We start from the raw sequence: 23,904 nt of genomic DNA on the forward strand, positions 1-23,904 counted from the left end.
TCAGTGGCGTAATGAGCCAAACAAACTGATGGGGCTGGAAATGAAATGGGGAAGAAATTATAAAAAAAACTTTGCTAGCGAGCACAAATACTTTGACCCTTTCATATTCATTAACATTGATATCTACGCCTTTATACATTTTATCCATATTAATGTATATTTTATGTTAGATATGAGTGTTATATTATAAGTATTACTTGTATTGTACATGGACATTGCAATTATTTCATTCAGGATCAATAAGCTGTTAATTACATGATTATACAAACTTTTTTCTTTACATTTCTTTATTTGCTCTATATCTAGGTGATAGCTCCCAGGGGGGGGGGGGGGTTAGCTCTCTCTCTCTATATATATAATGTTTATAAGAAACTCTTTCCTTTTTTCCTGATGTCTCCTCTATCGTCGATACACTTTATTGATAATAATAATAATAATAATAGAGTACTTATAAAGCGCCAAATCCACATTTATTATGTGCTCAAGGCGCTGAGATGCATATAGAAATGCATGATAGAAATGAATGATTAAATGAAATGACCTACTCAAAATGGAAATGTAATTTTGAGATGGTTTTAACATAATACTTCAATACATGATAATTTTTTCCTCTTATTTTTCCTTGATAGGGTCAAGTACCCCCGGGCTCCCATCCATACGCTGCCCATGCAGTGCCGACAATAAAAGCTTGCTTCCAATATGCGATCAGATGGCGCTACAGCGGTTTAAAGAAAATACAACATTACACAAACATGAAGTTTTGAGATGTTTGAAGTGGTTTCTCAGTACTGAGAGAACGTAAATTTGAATGTAATATAGTTATCTTTCAAATATTTCTATTTGTAATCATTTGCATGATAATATTACGCACGCCCCTTTCTGCAAGTATTCCCTGGCCAGTCTGGGTGAATTATTCGATATGACTTTTTTTGTATACATGGCAATTTGTCAACTATTCTCACTCGATCGCTGCCCTCCCTTGCACATACCTTTAAATGGATATCATGGAAAGAGGACGAGTTGTCGCCTCAATCGTTCATTATAGAATTAATAATATTAGGGTATTTTACCACTCCAGTTACAATCAATCGAAGATCGCAAAACAATAAAGGATATAACATTGTATTCATGTCACATTTCGTACAAAATGTCCAACTGTATCCCTGTTCAAGCTGGTACTTCATATTCATCCCACAGATATTGGGTGAAAAAGAAAAATCGGAAAATTTGAAAAATGAAATATTTGTTGATAATGTGATAATTATAGTTAAATGCCAATAGACACCATGGATCATGAACAAAAAGACGGGCAATATCTGCTCATTTTTAAGGCCCCTACCATTTTACGTTACCATGGGATCTCAATAAATTTAAGAAAAATACCAATTTAATCAAAATGTTATTCAGGTTTTCATTGAGTAATTTTCCGCCTTCCATTGATGTCTATTACGATGTTGATTATTGATTTAAGCTGGTCATTCAGATGTATCCTGCATGTTTGTTTTCAGTTTGCCTGATATAGCAGACTCTCTATACTAACCGATAAGCTTTCCATTCCACAAAACAGAGACCCTTAAACATGTTAAATGACCACTGAATGACCGAACATTGACAACGACTTTCAGCAGTCTCCAAGATCACTGAAATTTGTGGTCTCTGTGGAATGGCTCCGAAAACCCCTAAGAATTCTGACAAACTAATAGATACTTCTGGGACCCGTCTTACATAGAGTTACGATTAATCCGATCAAACGTAACTATGGAAAGCCAGCAACGTCAACATCTAGATACATGTTTGTTCAAAATATTTTCTAGAAATGGTGTGTATGTATAGATTCATTGTTTTCTCGACAATTTAGTATGCTTCTCTTTGTTTTCAAAGGACATTGAACAAATTTCCTAAAGGAAAAATTATAACATTGATGGACTTCCAATCGTATCTCTTTGTAAAAGACCCTGGTCTTGTAGATTCGTCTGCACAGTGATCTTTCATCGGTCTTTCAGTGAGAGATCTTTTATGCAACAATGATCTTTCGGCCGATCTTTCCATGAACTTTTATGAGTCTTTCAATAAACTTTCAAGAATCGCTCAAGAGTCGTCTGGTGGTCTCTGCCAAAATGATGAGAGACTATTGAAATATCATGAAAAGACTGTTGAAGCAAGCTTTGGAAAGTTCATTGAGAGGCCGCTGAAAGACCACTGAAATACCATTTTCCTGAAAGACGGCTGAAAGACTGGTTTCAACACGATGAACTGTTTTCATTTCACAGAGAGCAAGGCATCTGAAAGACTACTGTAAGACCATGAAACTTGCTTGATCTTTCAAAGGTCTTTCAATCAACTTTCAAAAATCTCCGAGGTTTTTCATAATTTTTCACGATACTTTTTGAAACGATTCGAAATGGTCTTTCAGCGGTCGTTCTATGAACTTTCAAAGTTCTCATTATTCTTTCCATGATCTTTTGACAGTCTCTCAAGATTTTTGCGTAGATCACTGTGAGAGATCATTGAAAGACTAGGGGGGGGGGGGTCCATGGAAATAATTTTGAAAGATCGCTTGTTGCATAAAAGACCTCTGAAAGACAATTGAAAGATATAAGACCTTGCCAATCTTTTTGGTTTTTCAAAGGTCCTTCAAAAGTCTCCCCTCTATGGAATGGGGGCCTCAAAAGCATTGGAGTGCATGAAGACCACGACGTTAACAAAAAGACTATTGAAGAATCGAAAAAGTTCCATGGTTTTTCAGAAGTCTTACAACGGTCTTGCTCTCTTTAGAATGGGATTTAATTCGTACACAGCAAAAACTGTGGTGTTAACCGGTGTACATAGAGGACCACACCAGTTATTTTACACCGGTGTTAAATTGGTGGTGTTAGTTTTACACCTATAAGTGTTATTACAACACCATTTGTTGTTACATTTACACTCTTTGGTGTTATGTTTAATCTCTAGGGTGTAATTTTAACACCTCAGGGTGTGGTCCTCTATCAAGTCCTCAGTTTTAACACTGCAGTTTTTACAGTGTATCGGGTTAATTGGAGATGAATATTTATTTTATTTCATTTTTTTATCTGCAGAATAGATATCTCCGACGTTTCATTGCTCTGCATTTTATTTTCAAGTTGTTATTATTATATACAGAAGAGCGCCATCAACTTCGCACAGGTTTTTATTCTTCTAATCTCGGAAATGTGTGTCCCGATGGTCTTTTTCATGAAGATGCTCGTTACAAAAAATGCAAATGTAATACCCCAAATCTCCCCGTTTTTCCAACAACCCTAATTAAAATTCGACATGTGTAGTATATGCAAATAAACTGCTAATTCCTGATTAATAGCAAAAAACAACAACAATAATAACACATGAAAGCAATGATAAAGATGGTCGGATAGTGTGTTTGAAAAACTTATAGTCCAACTATCGCTGCCATCCCAACATTTTTCGAATATCTTGTTTGCAAAGCAAGTTTATTCAGATTCTCAAGAAGAATATTTTTAAAATTAATTAGTTATGCAAGTGAGCGTATGAAATTTTCCCTTAAGATATTATTACAAAAACAAATAAACTATATGTTGCTATAGGTCCTATATACAAGTACATAGGAAACGGCACCTGAAAAAAATATATGAAAGGCTCTGCAACATGTATCGTAATTGCTCCCTCTCCCGGTGAGTCCGCCTTTGATTTAACTCCAGTCACAGATTATAACATGTCATGCTACACATATCACTCCATCATTCCAGGGTCTATTTCCAATGTAGCTGCGTCATTATAGTTTATTTGTTTGGTTATAATATCTTTATCTGATATTGGAAGTGAAAAATACAAACAAGCAAGCAATGTTTGTTAAATGTAATACGCATATAAACGTGACCATTATCCTCTCCCGAATTGCAACATAAAATACAATAATGATTTAATATATTTATATGCATGTGCTTTCAAGGGCGTTAAAAGTACACAATTTTAGTCTATACTCTACATTACAGATATATAAATTACGTCTCTTATCACTATCACTGAATTTTTTGTGTGTAAATGATATATATACCGTGCGTGTGAGTAAAAAACAAAAACAAGCTTAAACCTAAAAAATCTCCAATTTAGAAAGAAATATTTAATGAACATTTATAGATAATAAAGAGCATCTTCTCCCAAATAGTTTGATACCATTTAAGGGGTGCATTTTCAGAACATTGAAAATACTTGTTTAGGGTGCTTTTCGAGACCCAATGATGGTCGCGCATGGTATCCACTCGTCAATGGAAGTGGCCCCCGGTGCCTAGAATTGTTAGCATAATGTTCTTAAAAAAGTCTCGTAATGTACTATCTACGATAATTATTTCAAATAGTATATAATTATATATATATATATATATATATATATATATATATATATATATATATATATATATATATATATATATATATATATATATATATATATATATATATATATATATATATATATATATATATATATATATATATATATATATATATATTATATATATATATATATATATATATATATATATATATATATATATATGTATGTATATATATATATATATATATATATGTATAGTCAAATGATCTGCTGGGAGATTATAAGTAGGTTCAAACAAAGAAAAGTATCAAGACTCCGTGGACAATAAATTTTAACGAATTTTCGCCCATAGGGCTTTGTCAAGATGGCAAATTTATTAGATCGCGTAAAAAATAATGCATCATAAAGATGCGCGTATCCAAAACAGTGAGCGAAAGCGCACAGAAAAGGATACGTCATGAAGGGGAAACGAAAGAAGACAGTAGGAGAGGTAGATAGAGAGAAAATGAGAAAGTGAGGAAGAGAGAACGCGTGAGAGAAAGAAAGAGCGGGTGAGAAGGGTGAGATAGGGGAGAAAAAAAGAAAGAAGTAGAAAGAGAAAAAAAGGAAAGGAAAAGCAAAGAAAGACAAGGAAAAGAAAGTAAGAGAGAAGAAAATTCTACATCAGACGAAATGAGTGAAATGATACACTGAGTCCATGGGGTTGGAGACATCAAAGGCGATGGATAATCTTCTCTTCCAAAAGCTTTCTGTCCTCATCACCTCCTTTGCATGCTAGAATTCCGAAGATCTTCAAATCAAATTGAAGTGACGGGCCACAGGAAGACCTTGAGTGTTGAGTCTAATAGATCTCAGGTGTTCGGTAGCTCTGTCGGCCATCCTACGTTTGGTTTCTCTGATCTAGATGAAGTCACAGCGAGAGCAAATAATGGCATAAATCAGGTTGGTGGAGGTACAGGTAAATCATCCCTTATTTGCCACGTGCCATTCGGCCCCTTAAGTAGAGTGCAATCAGAAACAAAACGGCACGTGTTCATAGGCGGCGGAAGCGGGGGGGGGGACGTGTCCCCTTAAATTTGAGGAGGGGGGGGTGGTCCCCCCAAAAAAAAATTGTTGTTGATGACTTTTTTTTTTTGCTTGCCAATTTATTTTCCTACGTACCCCCTAATTTTTTTTTGGTTGAGAATCTTTTTTTTCTGCTTGTCAATTTTTTTTTTGGTTGTCCCCTCCTAAAATTTTTGGCCTCCGCCGCCAATGCACGTGTTGCACCTACGTCCTACGTCTCCTGCAAGATTTTGTTCCATGCCGCACGATGATGAAGGGTGAACGAGTAAGTCCCTCAAACTCTTGTCTTTTTTGTAGGCAACAATGGGTGGTTCATTGAATATCCTCTTCACTTCAGGGTCTCTTTCAAGGATAGAGGTATTGCTCATGACGTTGGAGACGAGTTTGGCTGTCTGGGGGTGGTAAGTCATCACTAGAGGTACCCTCTTAGTTTTTTGATGATTTTTTTTGCGATTATATATATATGTATATATATCATATATACATATTTATATATATTATCACATATAATAGTTTAGAAATTGCCGTAGAAATAAAATCGTAGATTTTAAAAGGAACATATCTCTCAAAAATGAAAGGTAAAGTCAATTCCTCGTCAGTATGCTGTGACAGTCGTGTTTTTTTAAAGACTGTTTCAGAAACGGATTTTGAATTCTCTTTTTTCGTCACATCATGGGTATACTGACGAAGAGTGTGACTCCACCTTTCAATTTTGAGAGCTATGCTCATTTTAAATCAACGATTTTATTTCTACGGCATTTTCTATACTATTTGTGATTATTTCATTCCGTATGCCGAAGCAGACATTTAATATATATATATATATATATTAAATTTTCACGTATTGGCTTCTGTAAGGTAACAAAATAATGCTGAAGATAATGTTTTCATTGCCAATAAAGTTTTGATTGTTCACTCGAATTTTCGACGGTCCTCCGTCTTCTTCAGGAATTTACAATGTCATTGTAAACTCCTGAAGAAGACGGAGGACCGTCGAAAATTTGAGTGGACAATAAAAACTTTATTGGCAATGAAAGCATTATCTTCAGCATTATTTTGTTACCTTTTACATATATATATAGCTGTTGTACATGTATAATTTCTCACATTTATGTTTACAGTAAAGGTGTGTGCGTGTACCTTTGTGTAATTTTGTGTTATGTTCTTCCTCAAAGAGATAATAATAATAAACTATTGAATAGAAGGAAATTCAAAGAATGCTCGACCTTTCTTCGTTTTCATTATAGTTTGGGCATATAATATGGGGGGAATAAACGCATGAAAAGAGTTATCTTAAGGAAAAATCATTTAAAATTTTCGAATCCTCATATGATTTTGACAGATTTGCAATGGCTCTTCGTTGTCCTGCAAGCTTGAGAATATTCCATTGAACAATTCAGGGGTTTAAATTACTATAAGACCGAACAATAATAGTACACGATTTATTGTATACCGAGACGATAAGTCAAAGAATACTCGGCCTATAATGACCAAACCCGTCTACATTAACATTTGAATTCTGGATAACCGAAGACTTTATTCTTTTTCCACACGTACATAATTTTATGCAAAACAGCAATTCCTTCCTGAGGAACATAACATTACCATGAATACAAACATGACAAAATTTTAGAGATACAAAAGTTGGGTCAATATCTCGACAATAATTTCATAAACACAAATGTAATTTCTTTGACGATCACAATGAACGAATATCATTTTTGTTTTCATCTCGGGCTCATCGGTAATCGAAAGAGTTTTATGTAGAATCAAGATTTCCGTCCAAAATGGCTTCAAAAACTATAATAAGTGTACCAGGTATAGATTCAAGCAATATTACCTAACGACCTAGCCGCCTTTCTTCAACTGTCGATGTGCCTGTTTCGCAATTCCCGTTGGGTGTTTCATGAAGCTGTTCGTAAGTTAAAAGTGACTTTAAGAACGACTGGTGATCCTTTCTTGTGGTAAATGATATATTCATTGGCGATGGTTAAGCGCGTAAGAAAGGATCACCAGTCGTTCTTAAAGTTGTTCTTAACTTACGAACAGCTTTATGAAACGGCTCCCGATCTAGTGCTTGGAGTCTCATTCATCTTTAAAAAGCAATTAAATTTCTCGAGAACAGTGAATTGCCAACGAATCAATTTTTCCATTTGAAGTAACTTCTTGTGTGTAACTATAAATAAACGAGTATTGTTTGATTGAATCGCCTGAGGCATTAAGGTAAAGATTGGCACTTGGTGGTAATGACATGGAGAACGCATTATCATCCAATGCACATTCTTTGCGCGGGCAGTGTGTGGTTTCAATGGAGAAGCACTCTCGCGGTATGAGTTTACCATGCCTTTTTGGCGGTATTGATGTGCTTTTCCCGAGATATTCTGAGATAAAATCAGCTGGAAAATGAGATTTGGGAGACGGTTCGATCGAATTTCGGCGCTTGCACATGCATCGGTGGTTCGGCAAAATCTCCACAAACACTCGGCGGAATTTCCGATTAAGAATTCCATAAATTAAAGGATTGACGGCAGAATTGATGAACGAAAGGAGGGATGTGATTCCCAATGCGACAAAGATTCGATCAGATACGTTATATGACGATATCAGATACACGACACAAAATGGAATCACACACAAGATAAATACACCAAGGACAGTACACAGAATAATGATCGCCTTTTTATCTCTCCGCATCCGTGTTTTTGGCCTGCCCATGAAAACTGGGCGTGGTGACTCAAAGGAAGTCCTCTCCAGCGAGACCACCTTTCGTGACTGTCGCTTTGCTATGCGAAAAATGTTACAATAGCAGTAGAGCAATATGCCCATTGGTGTAAATAGGGTCAGGACCAAGTAGGTGTATGCATAGGACCTGGTCCCGGTCCAGTCTGCAACGCAGAGGCAGACCCAGGGAATGAACTGGTACTTGGACCATCCGACCAGGGGCAGGGTTGCCATCGAGACTGAGATCGTCCAGATGATAGCTATAATGATTCCTGTTCGTACCGAGGTGACAATGGTCGAATACTTGAGTGGCTTCATAATAGCAATGAATCTGTAATAATTGGAAGAGAAGAAAAATATTACTTGATTAACAATATTCATACTGGGGATCAGATGAAAATCAATAAAATCTGATGCGTTTTTTAAAATATAGAAGCAAGATTTTTTAAGATCCTTGGTAAAAGTCACGCTGGAGCCTCTTGTCTCTCGTTTACCACAATAATAATTTGCCTAGACAGTATTCGATTCATCGGTTGTACAAAGGATTTATGTGATACAAGAGGTCTTCTGAACGTCTGCTGATTAAGATTATCTTGACAAAAAAAAAATTATAATTCGGTGACCACTCCAATAATTTTGGTCAAGTTAACTTACAGGTGCATTGGTCGGTCAAATATTTAATGAATCGATTGTCCTCCTCAATGTTCCCCAATGGTACTTTAAGCTGGGAATAATGTGATTTGAACAGATATTGCAAAATCAGACAAAGAGAACAGTAAAGCTTTGAATTATTTTCGTAAAAAACAGATCTTTACACGTCTTCATGAATATGCAATTAGCAAGCCATGATGCACACATGTATGAAAGTACCGGTACAAAATAATCATGATTTCACGCAATGACAGTAGGAAAAAGTGGGGACATATGTCATTGACAGCCCATTTAATGAACATTCATGACGGCATGCATCAGTTTTCATAAAATATTGGTAAACTTCAAATTCATGAACTTTGTCATTTGTTATCAAGTTTTGATGAAATTTTCAGCGTTTTGCTCGCTGAATTAAATCTATTTATTTGTATATAATTATCTTCAGTGCCCCGTAATACCCTTTTAACAAGGATTTTTCTATTGTTAATCACACACCTGTAGATATTAATGAGACCCCCCCCCCCAAAAGTGGATCATCTCCTCTTACCTGTCCAATGAGATAGCAGCCAGTGTCATGGTACTGGCACTTCCAAACAGAGTATTAAGAAACCCAACCACAGCACTAATTTCAGGTCCGTGGTTCCAGACCCCGAGCAGGACAGATGACTCGATCACGAAGGGAAGAACGATGCACCCACGAAGAAGATCGGCAATGGTAAGGGATGCCATGCACATACCAGTCCCGCTGTTGATACTACGTGTTCGATAGATCACGTAGCACACCTGAGAGGGGAATAAAGAGACACTGTAAGATGAACTACTGAAATATTGAACTTCTAAAGAGTAACCTATCAAGTAATGTGGGAGATGCACTCCCAATATAGTAAAAAAGAAAAAAAAAATTAAACTAAAGAGCCATATAATATCTTATAAAAGTCGGACATGTCGGATGTAAGGGATGATGGCGATATCAGAGAAGAATTTCCAACATAGTAGAAAACTACTTACACAATTTATAGTAAGCTGTATTCGTGTAAGCTTTGCGTAGAAGGGATAAAGGAAATAAGAACAGGCTTGAGGAGAGGGGATGGAGAAAAAAAAATCAGAGATGCACTCGCACAAACAACTTCTTAAGCCAATGAGTCATCTTTACTTACATTAAGTCTTGTGTAGGGGTTGATGTTAATGGAAGTTATATCAGAAATGTATTCCCGATTCGATACATGTATTTTGTTTAAGAAAACTAACTACTGTAGGGAATCATTTATGTCTTTATGTCTCGTGTAGAGGGGGATGATGCAGAAAATTCAAATCAGATATACACTCTAGATTTCATTACAAAAGTACTTAAACCAATTACGTGCTTTAGCTGTTCGTAAGTTAAGAGCGACTTTAAGAACGACTAATGATCCTTTCTTACGCGCTAAACCATCGCCAATGAACATTTCGGTACATACGAGGCACAAGAAATGATCACCAGTCGTTCTTAAAGTCTCTCTTAACCTACGAACAGCATTATGAAACAACCACCTGATACAATTACAAAAGTACTTAAACCACTGAATTACGTGCTTTAAGTCTTGTGTGTGGGAATTGTAGAGAAAAGTTAAAACCACAGATGTACTATTGTATATAAAGCAAGGACTATCGAGACGTTTGATTCCTGAAGAATACATTAATCAGGTGTGTACCAAAGATTAGATATGGCTTCTACTTTTTGAGTGGTTTATGGAGTCTTTAATCTCGAACGATTTCTTGACATGGGGGGGGGGTGCTCTATTTTAAAGGGGTCGTCGCCCCAAATGAGGTGAGGATTTAAACTTGAATGATTGGGCGAGACATGTTGCTATTTTGATGAAGGAAACTTTATAGTGAACACACCGTATACTGGACCGGATCCAGCTTTCGCCAAAGGGGGGGGGGGGATCGATATCCATTTTTCCCCGATCGGCCGCTAAAAGCTATATTTTGTCGGTTTTAAAGGGGCTTTCCAAACTAAAGACCGAATTCCATCTCATATTATTCACCCAAACAAGATAAGGTATCTTATAAGGTTTCAATTATACAATTTAAACATTTTTACATGAAATCATTTTGAGTAGTTTTCAAAATCATGAGAAATATGCGTACCTGTCTAAATAATAATTTTGAGCGCCAAGCCCGAGTTGAGCCTTTCAATATACCGACATGAAAGGGGACCATTTTACATGTTTAAAGATAATTTGCAATGACTCATTATCTAACCAATCAAAGAATGCGAGCGCATATTGTCTTGGAAGGGGTAATTTTTAAGCACCAATTTCTCCTATTATTTTTTTTCTCGGTTCCCCCTTTTTTCTTTGCGCCAACAATGGAGGGGGCGTCCCATTTGACCCTCTCAAAAAATTGAGAATTTGATATTGCAGTAAAATGGTTATTTAAAAAAATCATTGTTTTTTTTCTGCGTGTATAGGCCTATAGGTTTAGCCACCGACATGACCGAGCGAGAAAAGTTGCTATATCGACTCAGGTTTAATCTCATGTTCTTTCGAAAGGTTTGTGTGTGTAACACCCCTATTCTTCCAGTTTTTTGTACCAAAGGTCTGGAGTGGAAATACCGAGAAAAGAGATTTTTTTTGTAACAAATGGCAGTTTCAAACTTCCATAAATTATAAAAAAAAAAGAGTCAAGATGTGAAACAACAACATTTTGATAACCTCTTCCTGTTATATTTTTCTTAGCTTTGATATTTGTTTCTAAAATTGAAGTAGGGTTGAAGGGATGGTGGTGGTGATGGGTGCTGTCCCTATTTAAGTTTGCACTACCGAAATTTGTCTTGCTGGCAATTGACAGCTATTAATTGACAGCTATTAATTGACAGCTAAATTCGGAAATCCGTTAGTTTGAAGAATGAAAAAAAAATTACTGTGTCCTACTGTCCTCCGATCTGTTAGGAAGTGTAGTGAAGTAAGATTATTTGCAAAAATATTCCTTTAATTTTTTTATTGCAACCTTATTGTATATTTTCCATGGTTGGATTGTGTAACGATAAGAATGGTTGACAACAAGACAAGGTAATAACCGACAAAGTAGACAAAAGTCGTCGGTGTGGATAATTATATGAGTTGATTATGTGAACTTATTTCCGCAAACTTTGAAATGTAGGAGGTGAGCTTAATATAGACCTAAACATTAAATCAATCGTGAATATATCACAAGTCCCTATAAAGCGCATTATCCTATGCGTTATTACGATGCATATTGTTATTCGTAAGAATTGAATGAAACAAATGCATTACACGAAAGGTGATCGGAATTCATTTTAATTAATCTACATAAAACGAATCATTAGAATACAATTAGTTGGAATAATGAAAAAAAGACTTACCGCAACATTGCCAAAGATAGTTGATACCAAGATAATAGAGAGGGATATTGCTTGGAAAATAAGATATGCCTTTGGAGGCCTCAGAGCGAATCTTTCAAAATCGGTAACGTTTTCGTAAGTGCCACTTTCGTTTCCTTCGGCTTCCATTCTGGGATTACCGGTGGGCAAAAAAAAACAGAAGCAAAATCCTATCACACGTTCAATCGCTAGTTAAACAGAAACAAAAATGCATCCTAAACGGTTATCCAACGCCCATAAGCAACTGAAATTTACTTAATCCAGGCACTCAAAGTTTGTGGAAATGTATGTAGCGCCAACGAGCTGTGAACATCTCTCGAACATTCGCATGATTTTGTAAAATGAAGAAACTAGTTCCAAAGGATGAGATAAGTGCATTTTGTTTGTGACAGTACGAGGTTGTGTCCGCGTGCGTCTGTAATGAGTGGGGGCGAAGCGTACCCTAACCTAGATACATACTGCATCTCGCGACTAATTTATGAGAATGCTCTAAATAGCTTCTTATATGGCTGCAAAATAATGACATGGAATTTTTCTTCTCTGTTAATGAGGCAAATAGAACAATCATGGAATTTCCAAACGTATTTCCAGCGACTGTTTATTTGATTTTAACTCGATCGTTTCTTAGTAAAGATTTTGATACTCATTACTTTGGTAGGTCAACTAGACTTATGCAACTGAATAATTAGAAAGGCAAATTTTCTTCATTTGAAATACATCTGACACCAAACACTATTTTTTAATGAATATCATTGCTTCTATCGACATTGCCATTTGCCAATCTGTTTGCTCAGTGGTTAGGCTACATACTTTGGTACTCGCTCTGATTTTGAGAAAGTTTCTTAGACAAAATTATTGAGGTGTTATTGTCCCCGCAGTTGTGATTTACTAAATAAAGATTTATTAACATGTTTAACAGAAACTCACTTAATTAAAGTTTTTGTTTAAATATGAATTTTCACGTTCATAATTTTTTTTGCAAATGACACAATGAGGGTCCCGATAATAATGCCAGTCATTGAATGACTATTGATATCAATGTAAAAGGAAAAGAATATAAAGACAGAATTTGGGCTCTGAATTGTTTGAGAAGTAAATAAAAAACTGAAATGAATGTCGAAAACGCCCTTTTTTAACCTTATTCATTCTACATGATTTTGTGGAGATGAATATCACATGGGTGTTGTGCATGCGCATGCATGTAATTCAAGCTAAATTTGGAAGTTTAGATGGACAGAGGGCTTGTGACTGCTTTACTCTTACTCGATCTATCCTCCGCCTTCGACACAGTAAACCATACTATCATGCTAAATACTTAAGATTTGTTTTGTGTCAGAGGTAAAGCATTCTTTCTTCCCATTCACAGATTGTATATATAAATGGCTGTCAATTAGCTGCTTCACCTCTGATCCTTGGCGTACCGCAGGGCTCTGTGGGCGGACCGACCCTTTTCCCAATTTATATGATTAGATTGCGGCAAGTGATGCTCCGTCACAGAATTGACTACCATATTTACGCTGACGATATTCAACTTATGATTTCTTTTGATTCAATTCAGCAAGCAGCTGATAATGCTATTCGTCGTCTTCAATCATGTATGATTGATGTTCATCACTGGATGCAAACCCATTCCATGAAACTAAATTTAGATAAGCGTGAATTTCTTTTATTTGGCTCTAAAGTGCAGCTCAACAAAATTGATGTCGATTCCTTTTCATTTTCTGTCCACAAATTCATTTGCCTCAGACTTGCCATAATCTTGGAGAAACTTTTAATTCACATATGACAATGTCTTCCCAAATCTCAAATATCTGTAAATCAGTTCGGTATCATCTTTGTTGCCTAGAATTTATCCGGAAAGATTTATATAAGTTTGCGACCGAAAAGATAAAACATGCCTTGATTTCCTCCCGCCTTGATTTCTGTAGTGTCTTTTTGTTTAATTTACCGCAGGCTCAGTTATATAAGCTTCAGAAGCTTCAGAATGCAGCTGCTCGCATCGTCACTTTGTCAAATAAACGCTCTCATATATCACTCCCATCTTGAATTCGCTGCACTGGCTCCCTATCAAAAATCGGATTATCTATAAGATTTTGTTGCTTGCTTTTCCTAGTATTCTTGGATCAGCACCACAATACAGTCTTTCATTTAATTATTACTACAGACCAAGTAGATCTTTGCGCTCTCCCAATTCTGGCCTCCTTGTTATTCCAAAAGTTTCAAAAGCTGGGGGGGGGGGGGGAGATCGTTTGCTTTTGCATGCCCCACTTTGTGGTATAGCCTTCCTGAAAACATAAAAAATGTACCTGTCGAAACTTTCAAAAATATTCTATTAAAAAAATAACTCTTAGCTCTTTATGCGCCTTGAGCACTCTACAGAGTGGATTTGGCGCTTTATAAGTCACATTATTATTATCATTGATATTATGATTATTATTATTAAGTTACGAACTGATACGGAGGTTTGAGCCTTGGTCACGTCTTTCGGATAGTGATGTTAAAGGTCGGTCCCAGACCTAAATAATTATCTGATACATGTCTGCAAAAAAAACGGAGCGTGTTTTTTAAGCGAAGCCTGGCTGTAAGGTATCTAGCCTCATTTCATATCTACTGTAGATTTGAAGCAAATACAATGGGACTGCATTATAATATATAGAGTGAACAAAATGTGAAGGCTTGTATGGTGGTACAGATAACAAAGATAGAGAATTGAGGCTTACCGTTTACAGTGTGATAGTCGTGAAAATGACTGTTGGGATAGACGAATGAAGATAATTTTATACGAAATGAAAGTGAGAGAAAAGAGTTGGAATTAATCAGATGGCAATCAGCAAATCTGCTGGAAAATAAAGACCCATCCCCATCTGCGCTTTGCAGCCAAGACTTCTAATCCTAATATCATGTACCCAAGTGGGCGCGTCGTGGTCTAGTGGTTCTGACTCTCGCCTTTCAAACAGAGGGACTTGGGTTCGAATCCTAGCCATGGCGTGTTTTCCTTCAGCAAGAAATTAATCCACACTGTGCTGCACTTGACCCAGGTGAGCTGAATGGGTACCGGCAAGATGAATTCCTTGAATGCACCAAGCGCCTTTAGCAGCTGGAGCTACAGCGGGGGAAATATATAGTGCGCCACTGAATAGGCAACTAGATAGATCGGCGCCTCATAAATACTATATATTATTATTATTACTCATCAGGGCGGTTTCGAAACGGTTTTGAAAGTGTGAGTGTGTGAGTATGTAGGTTGGGGGAGGGGTGGTGACCATACAGTACTTCACAATCAGATGGTAATTTTAAGTTTTGTATACGTTTAAAATAAATTGGGGACCAAAGCCCCACCCCCTTTGTTTAGCGACCCGAGACTCCTCAACTCAACTATTTTTCTCCTGCTCCAAGTTTTTACATCCCGACCGAACCCAAAAGTGAAATTGACAACCAGCTTATTTATTAATCGAAACCTCATATACTGCGAAACACTATGGAATTACAACCCTTCTGGCAAAGTGTATAACGTCACGGAATTATGGCCGTTAAGAAGCGAGATAAAATATATTGTCGAACCCGTTAGTTTTAATTTCTCAGCTGTTAAGCTGGTGAATATGCATAGAAATCACACCGTTGTACTGTGTAGCTTAGATATTTTCCATTTGTCAATTTCACTTTTAGCTTCGGTCCTGGTCTTTTAAGATTTCAGTTGGCCTATTTCGAAGGAAAGATCCCAGTACTCTCAATGGGTGATTTCAAGTACGGTGTTGAAATCTGGTGTTGGTGTTATGACAACACCAGCCACAACACCGTACTTGAAATCAGGCTGGTGTTGGGATTGACCTAAAAAAATACGTCATATTTTTTTAGGTCAATCCCAACACCAGCCTGATTTCAAGTACGGTGTTGTGGCTGGTATTGGTGTTGTCACAACACCGTACTTGAAATCAGGCTGGTGTTGGGATTGACCTAAAAAAATATGACGTATTTCCGGCAGTTCGTGTTGAAGATTGGTGAAGATTGGTGTTGAACCAGGATTGCGGCTGGTGTTGACGATCTCCTTCAATTTTTCCGTTCACCAACACCAACCCCCCAGGGATTGGGAAAATCATGATTTCAAGTTCGGTGTTGGTGTTGGTGTTGGCAATATCAAGCTCGTGAACAGGCGGCGAACAAGTTGAAACATCCCCGTAAAATTAGCTTTTACAGTTAAGATGAGTTCAAATTATTTGAGCTTTAAATTTATATTTTTTTATGAAGAATAATGTTCACTCTTTCGAATTTTTGAATTAATTAAACCATTGGTATTCTGTACGATGAGAATTTAATGCATTTCTCTCCGATTTCATTTTCGTCGTCGAGACTTCTCGCGTGAAGTTGAGATGATTTAGCAGCGCAGCGCAGAGGCGTTACGTCATGTGTTATCGATAAACGCAACCGGTATCGTTCCTCTGAACCCAGCTCGGAGTCGGAGCTCGGTTCAGCGGACTTTTTACGCTCTCAACACCAATTTACATCAACACCGAACACCGTACTTGAAATCACCCAATCTCGGCTTAGAATTCCACTCGGTTACTGTCGATTTTATTTTTCTGGTTTATTTCTTTTATTCCACCATCCCCAAAACGATCCCTTTTCAAGACTAACGACGTTGTAAACCGTAAGTCTTGTTTTATTTATTCACGCATAAAAACACAATATAGGTGTCCGCAATCAACATATAGCTGTTTTTCAGCGAGGACGTGATTAAAAGAAGCAATACAAGAATAAAAAGCAAAACATTCAAATATAACCAAACAAAATGTATGATGACAAAAACAAAGTAAAATAGATACATTAGCAAATAAAAGTCACATAAAAGGAAATAAATCATATCAACATAAAAAGAAAAAGTACTCGCGAAATGCAAAAGGAGCTAATCTGGTCCCTAATCGAAATCCTCTCAGAGTGAGATGAGGGACGGGTCCTGATGGAGTGAGATTTCAGTCTTTCAAGAGTGAATTTTCACCTCTTTGGAGTGAAAGTGTAAAGAGATGCACACTTTCACTCCAAAAAAGGGTAAAAAAAAACCACACTGCAAAAAATCCGATATTAATTTAATACCAGCCCGGAATCTATATATATGTCCACACCATGCAGAGAAGTGTTAAACAAGACCGGTTTTGGTATTAGTCTAACACCAGTGTTTATAAAACACCAATTAGTTTTAAAACAGCATCGGTATGATTCCAAACTGGTGTTGTTTCAATACTTCTCTGGAGTGGACATATAGATTCCGAGCTGGTGTTAAATCAACACCGGAGTTTTTGCAGTGCACTCTTGAAAGACTGAAATCTCACTCCACCAGGACTGGTCCATCATCTAACTCTGAGTGGAGTGTGATTAGGGACCAGATTGGCTCCTTTGCATTTAGAGAGTAAAACAACATAATGTTAAATAATAAGAGAAATGTTATATAAAAAAATGTGATCATGCACGATCGTAATCATGATCATGAGAGACATCAGCTGCAATATATAGCTCCATCATCTCAGTTATTTGATATGGATGTGTCTCCGTGAGAATTAAAATAACACAATCCACGTGAGGCGATTCAATTCAATTTATTGACCATTAAAAAAACCCATCAAAATATTTGCAGCACCACCATGATACAAACTAATACAAAATATAACGGGTACAGGACCCAGGCTAAGAAGCAAAACTGCTTATAGCCGGGGCCATACAATACACAAATATCATAACCGGTGAAAAAAGGTTATAAATAAACACACACACATACATACCCACACATTAGTCTGCTGGGCAAACCCTTCACTCGAAATAAGGGTCTGAATGTGCAGCCTACCCATGCCTTGTGTACTGAAGGCTCTCTCTGTATGTGCTAGTCTTCGCGTGGAGGCACACTTGTTTATCAAAGTTCCAATCAGGGTCTGTGCCTGCAGACTACCCACACATCATCACACAATACAAAAACACAGACGATAGAATAGAAGATAAGACAAGAAAAAAAAATGATAAAATACAATTACAGGGGTGGATTGGAGTTGTTTAAATAATTGAACAAAAGTTACTTTGGTAGTGACTTAAATCGTGAGAGTGTTGTGCTGTTTTTTTTAGGGACTCATTAGGTCTCAAACCATAAAGCTGTCAACATGATCTACCTGTGCGATATATAATTCATATGCATTTGAATTTTGAAGAATCATATTTGATTACCAGGTTTTATATTGTGGAAATGTATCAACTCTCGCCTTGTAATCTGAGGGTCGTGTGTTCGAATCCTCCTATATATCGCTGCCTAATTTAGCGTCATTATTTCGAGACAGGGCCCTGGGAATGATTTTCTTTTATTTGGGTGCTGAAGTAAATTTGACAAGCAAAAAAAAAGAATAAAAAAGAGGGTTTACTGAAAATGAAGGTGGTTTCAGTCCCGATAAATTTCACAAGAATTTTTTTTCTACACAATGTCGTTCATTTTGGCTACATTTCTGCCATTTATCCTAACTACCATATTTTCAGGGGTACTGACTATGGAAAATAACACACTCAGCACGGCGGCTTGTCAAAAAATTGTGATGGTCCCCCTAATTTTTTTTTTTTTTTTTTTTTTGCTTGTCAATTATGTCAATTTTGTTTCCTGCTCCTCCCCCCTGAATTCAGTTGGATACCCCTAACATTTGTGTAGTCCCCCCTAAAATTTTGGTTGATAACCTTTTTTTGTTGCTTTTTTTACCCGTGTCCATCTCAAAATTTCAGGTGAACCCCCCCTAAATTGTTTTGCTTCCGCCGCCAATGCTCAGCACCCCCCTTCCCATGGCCATGATTCGACATGGTGTCATTTTGTCAATCCACACCCATAATCTGGTAGCGTATAGAACGAGAAAAGGGTGCTTATTAAAGAGGAATTAGTAATGGGTATCATCGTCTACAGGGAAAAGACCTTTCTGTTTGTTTTTGTCATGTTGCATGTTGTGATAATTGTGGATGGTCCTAATTTGATTTTTAATCCCATTTAATAATGTTACAAACTAATTAAACTCAGCTGGAACATTTTATTAAATAACATAACCACAAATGTACCATTCATAAAAGAAGATACGACGAAAACAATATCTTCGATGAGATAAAATTTGGATATTTGCTGCCTCAGGAAATACAGGGTTTGCCTGAAGTCATTTGTTTTCGCTTTTTTTTTAATAAAGTGTGTACTGGGTTTCACTCACGTGTTGTCTCGTCACGTGTCATATTTTCATTAAAGTATTGATGAAAGCATTGATACTGCGGATTTTAAAGAACCATATCCCAAAAATCAATAAACCAAACGTTTATTTAGTCCATGTTGATTAAGGGCTGCGGCTTTTGTTTTAGTAAATGGAGGAAAACTTGGCTGGCATATTAATCAATGCAAATCTGTACGCCAAGGAAATATGTGTTTGTCCACCATGTCACCACATGTCATTTATGTCGTGGAAAGAAATAATCCAATGGAGGTAGTTCACCCTCAGAACAAGTCGGTTTTAATAAAAGCACATTTTGGGAAAATGTTGGTGCTTTGATGAAAATCCAGCTATGAATTCATAATGAATGTTTATAGTTTTCGATTTATGACGTCGTGTGCGAGCAACTCCCCCATACACAGCTAGTAAAAACGCAGTTTGAATTTTTTATACAACGCTCTTTATTGAACCTATAACAGCAAATATTCAAACGGTTTAAACTGGTGTTTCAAATGTTTAAACAACAGAGTTTGATTTTTGATAATTAATTAAATTAGACATGGTTGTTTAAACCGTTGAACAACTTCTGTAAGGGTCAGATAATAAACATTGTTTTATTGTGCATACGTCATGTAGTATGATTTTTATTATATAAATAAATAAACTGGGACGTCGCAATAACAAAAACTTAAAGTAAATTCATATCTTCATTATTATTCTTTGACGGAGTTTCATCAAATTTTTACGAATGTTATTTTTTTCTTCTGCTTTTATTCAAACCATCTAATTATCATGGTGAACTCCCTTTTAAATCTACACTTGATTAGCATTTTAGTCACACACTTCCTGAATATAGTTTTCAATACCTTATTCAACATTATTGAAAAAATGTTTCGTTTGAATTCATTGTAAAGTGCATCATATTTAAACCTTTTTGAACTCGAGGCCTACTTCTTTCACAAAACGTGTTATCTTTTTATATTTGAATAAAAAAATAAAACAATTATCACACTTGAAATTTGATCAAAATCACATTTGATACAATACAATTATGACAATTTAGAATTTTACCCACAAAAACAATTTTCACAAAATTTTTCACAAAACAAAATATACACCACATGCTAAAACCCTTTAACTGAACACAATGTTGTTGGCCATAAATAGTGGGGTGAAACGCTGGTTTATAATATTGTATATTCATAAAATCCTTTTTTCACACTTCAAATTGAAATATATATGGACATAAATCTTTTACATTATACTAGTACAGTGCCGACAAATTTCATGAAACGCAACCGAGATCCGCCCGAGTTTATACACAGGTATCATTCCAACTAACTTGACTTTCTTGACGCCATTAAGCCTACACGCGCCACCAAAAATCTCCTCTGACGATTTCAAATTTGAGCCCCTACTTCATCCGCTTTAGTTTTGGCACCGACAAGATTTTGACTTTTTTTAAAAAGCGAAGCGGTGTTTATCTTTCACAGTGTGTTTTTAGCGCTTGCAAAATATCTTCTAATCAACGACCTTATTCTTCTCAAATCTTGAAATATAAGGCATTATCTAGTGAAAATAATAACCTTCAAACATTTTTTGATATGATCAAATAATTTTGTTTGGCGCATATATTCTTTTTTTAATGAGAGCGCCGTCAAAAACCAATTAACAACAACAACAACATCCTGGATCCGTGCCTGGCTACACCCCCCAAAAAGGAAACTGAATAAAAATGAATAAATAGATAAAAAAATAAATAAATAAAAAATGAATATATAAATAAATAGATAGATGGATAAATAGATAAAGATAGATAGATGAATGAATAAATAAATAGATGAATAAACAAACATATAAATAAATAGATAAATGAATAAATAAATAAATAAATAAAAAAATAATAAATGAAATAATCAATAACTAAATGAAATGATTATGATTATTACAGGGAGACGGCGGGGAGGGGGTCACTTCTTTTTAGCCCAGCATAATGTAGATTGGCAGATCAAGCAGGCCCTTTCCCGAATACACCACTTCACTCAGGACAAGTAGGTGATCAGAGTCGCGACAAAAATGATTTGCAACAAAGGAATGTGGTGATAAATGAAAGATTATCATCTGAACCGATCAACATCACTGTGTATTTAGACCAATGGTGGAATTCATGAATATATTTCAGATGACAGATCCACGTGTCTGGCAATCTTGTGTAAGCCAGTGGAGTTCTGAATGGTAGTTCAAAACAAAACAATTTTTTTTGCTTCTCCATTCCATGTGAAATAGATTTTAAAAAGCATGCAGTTCATTATAATAGTCAGCAAAGAATACTGGATGTGAATTCATAGGCATACAAGAGTTGTAGATATCGATGCAACCAATATCGCTTGTGAGAATGATCTTGACCTTTTAGTTTCATGTACATAAATTTTCAAAGTCATTTCATTGTACTTTTAGTATATCAAATTTATATTTAACAAGATTTCAAACTTATATTAAAACCATGAATAAATAGATTTAAAAAACAAAATCACTGTTGCATTTTTGTATGCCAATCATGTAATACAGTGCGTATCAAAAAAGTTTACACTCTGAAAAAGCCCTAAGAATAAAAAAATATATAACATGTGGGTAATTTTTTCACATATAATCTTGGGTTTGCATCTCATCTTTCCAATTAAAGTAAACGTTCTAACAGAATGTTACACTTGAGTGAGCACTGTCCATTTTTGTAAAGCTCGCAGAAATCTGTTTGCGCAGAAATGCTCGTTTTCACGCTGTGTCAAGGGGAAAGGGCGAAATCAAACTTACCCTGCGAAACATTTCTCATACATTTCCCTTGCACTTTTATTCATTTGAAATAAAACGGATACATTCAAGGATTTTGTAACAATTTTGCCATCCAAAGTGAAATTTCAACACTTAATAAGCACAACTTTTGCCCTTTGCCAGCTGACTCTGAGGACATAACTAAATCTGAACAAAAGTTTATATCAGACATCTCCAACATTTTTCCACTAAGTTTTTATCATTTTAAGTTGGTTTACATTTCATCTTTCATTTAATACTTGTTTCTCCACACTTTTTCCAAGCTTGACAATGATTAACATAATGAAAAACAAGCCTAAGCCATGTCATGTAAATCACAGCTCAGTGTAAATATCGTCATCACGATGGCCTCGGTGTGTGGGCAATGCACTCTTCGAAGTGTTTTGGGCAAGGAAACAAGTTTTAAAGGTAAAAGATATCTTCAAATCAATTTTACTTGCTAAATTCCACGTGTTCTTCATGATGAAGGTCTACATTTATTCCATAATTATTTCTAATGTGAAAAAATTACCCACATGTTATATATTTTTTTATTCTCGGGGCTTTTTCATAGTGTAAACTTTTTTCCTTTTCCTTTCCCTCTCTTTTTCCTTCTCTTTCTTTCCCCTTTTCCTCTCTCTTTTCCTTCCCTTCCTTCCCTCTTCCCTTTTTCTTCTTTTCTTTCCCCCTTTCCTCTCTCTTTTTTTCCCTCTTCTTCCTTCCCCCTCTTCCTCTCTTTTTTCCCCTCTTCTTTTCGCCCTCTCCTCTCTCTCTTTCCCTTTTTTCTTTCCCCCTTTTCCTCTTTTTTTTCTTCCCTTCTTCTTTTTCTTCTTTTCTTTCCCCTCTTCCCCCTTTTTTCTCTTTCTTTCCCTCTCTCTTTTTTTTTAGCCGAAGGGGGAGGGGCAAGGCCCCCTCGGCACCCCCATGGATCCGCGCCTGTACATATCTCACCATAGTCATCTAATGCGAGTGCCAAACGCTTGCTGATTTTGTAAGAATTACATCTAAACAAAGGAAGCACTTGTAGTCATTGTAATCATGATTAACATACTACGCACCTCACTGATCAAAATATTACGAGCTGAAAATTTAGGAAATTCAGACATGAAGAGGGACATTTTAAGACTTGTTTGTAGGAATTCACGAAGACCATATACGTATTTAAATAATCAAATGATGCGAGCGCGAAACGCGAGCTGAATTTTTTGAAATTCAGATCAGAAAGAGGGACATTTTAAGAACTGATTTTAGGAATTCATGAAGAGCAGACATATCTCGACCAATCCACTAAATGCGAACGTAAGCACGGACAGGAAATGTTTTATATTAAAACCTTAAATGGGGCAATCACTTTAAGTAGTCATGAAAAGAAGATATGTCACTACATAAAAAAAAACTCAAAGTGCGAGGAAATATATTTGGTTTATATTGACTTGATTTGACACCGTCAGGTCTCTCAAAAAATATATTTGAAAACTATAGTCTTCCGAAAAAATATTTGATCTATTGTATCTAGTTAAACAGACAATGCGAGCACCAGGAGCAATGAAGACATAGGCCCTGAGCAAATTATATTTCATAAAGTTATGAAAAATGTTTCTTACGTAATATACAGTGACATAACATAATTATATACGTTTCTCTTCCTTTCTCCCTATTTTTCTCCTTTCCCCCGGATATTTTATTTTTTATTTGGGCACGTGCCCCCAGGCCCCCGTAGTTACGCCACTGGTATAGGC

The 23,904-nt window shown here is 36.1% G+C and overlaps 1 protein-coding gene across 1 annotated transcript; it reads right to left on the minus strand.

Moving 5' to 3' along the window:
* Positions 1-7,501: 7,501 nt before the first annotated feature.
* On the minus strand, positions 7,502-12,476 carry LOC121414946 (5-hydroxytryptamine receptor 1-like). The gene is made up of 3 exons (XM_041607991.1): positions 12,135-12,476; positions 9,315-9,550; positions 7,502-8,447 (listed from the first exon to the last, which is right to left on the minus strand). The coding sequence occupies exons 1-3, from the start codon at positions 12,279-12,281 to the stop codon at positions 7,502-7,504; spliced, it is 1,329 nt and encodes a 442-aa protein (XP_041463925.1). The 5' UTR covers positions 12,282-12,476.
* Positions 12,477-23,904: the final 11,428 nt, after the last annotated feature.

This window comes from Lytechinus variegatus, chromosome 5, assembly GCF_018143015.1.
Source record: "Lytechinus variegatus isolate NC3 chromosome 5, Lvar_3.0, whole genome shotgun sequence".
NCBI classification, from domain to species: Eukaryota; Metazoa; Echinodermata; class Echinoidea; order Temnopleuroida; family Toxopneustidae; genus Lytechinus; species Lytechinus variegatus.

What these genes read in the sequence shown, in the direction of transcription:
- LOC121414946 (XM_041607991.1), bottom strand. Translation starts at nt 12,281, where the DNA reads ATGGAAGCCGAAGGAAACGAAAGTGGCACTTACGAAAACGTTACCGAT. An exon ending in CTATCTTTGGCAATGTTGCG is followed by an intron (nt 9,551 to 12,134) that starts GTAAGTCTTTTT and finishes TTCCCCTCTCAG; the next exon opens with GTGTGCTACGTGATCTATCG. An exon ending in GCTGCTATCTCATTGGACAG is followed by an intron (nt 8,448 to 9,314) that starts GTAAGAGGAGAT and finishes CAATTATTACAG; the next exon opens with ATTCATTGCTATTATGAAGC.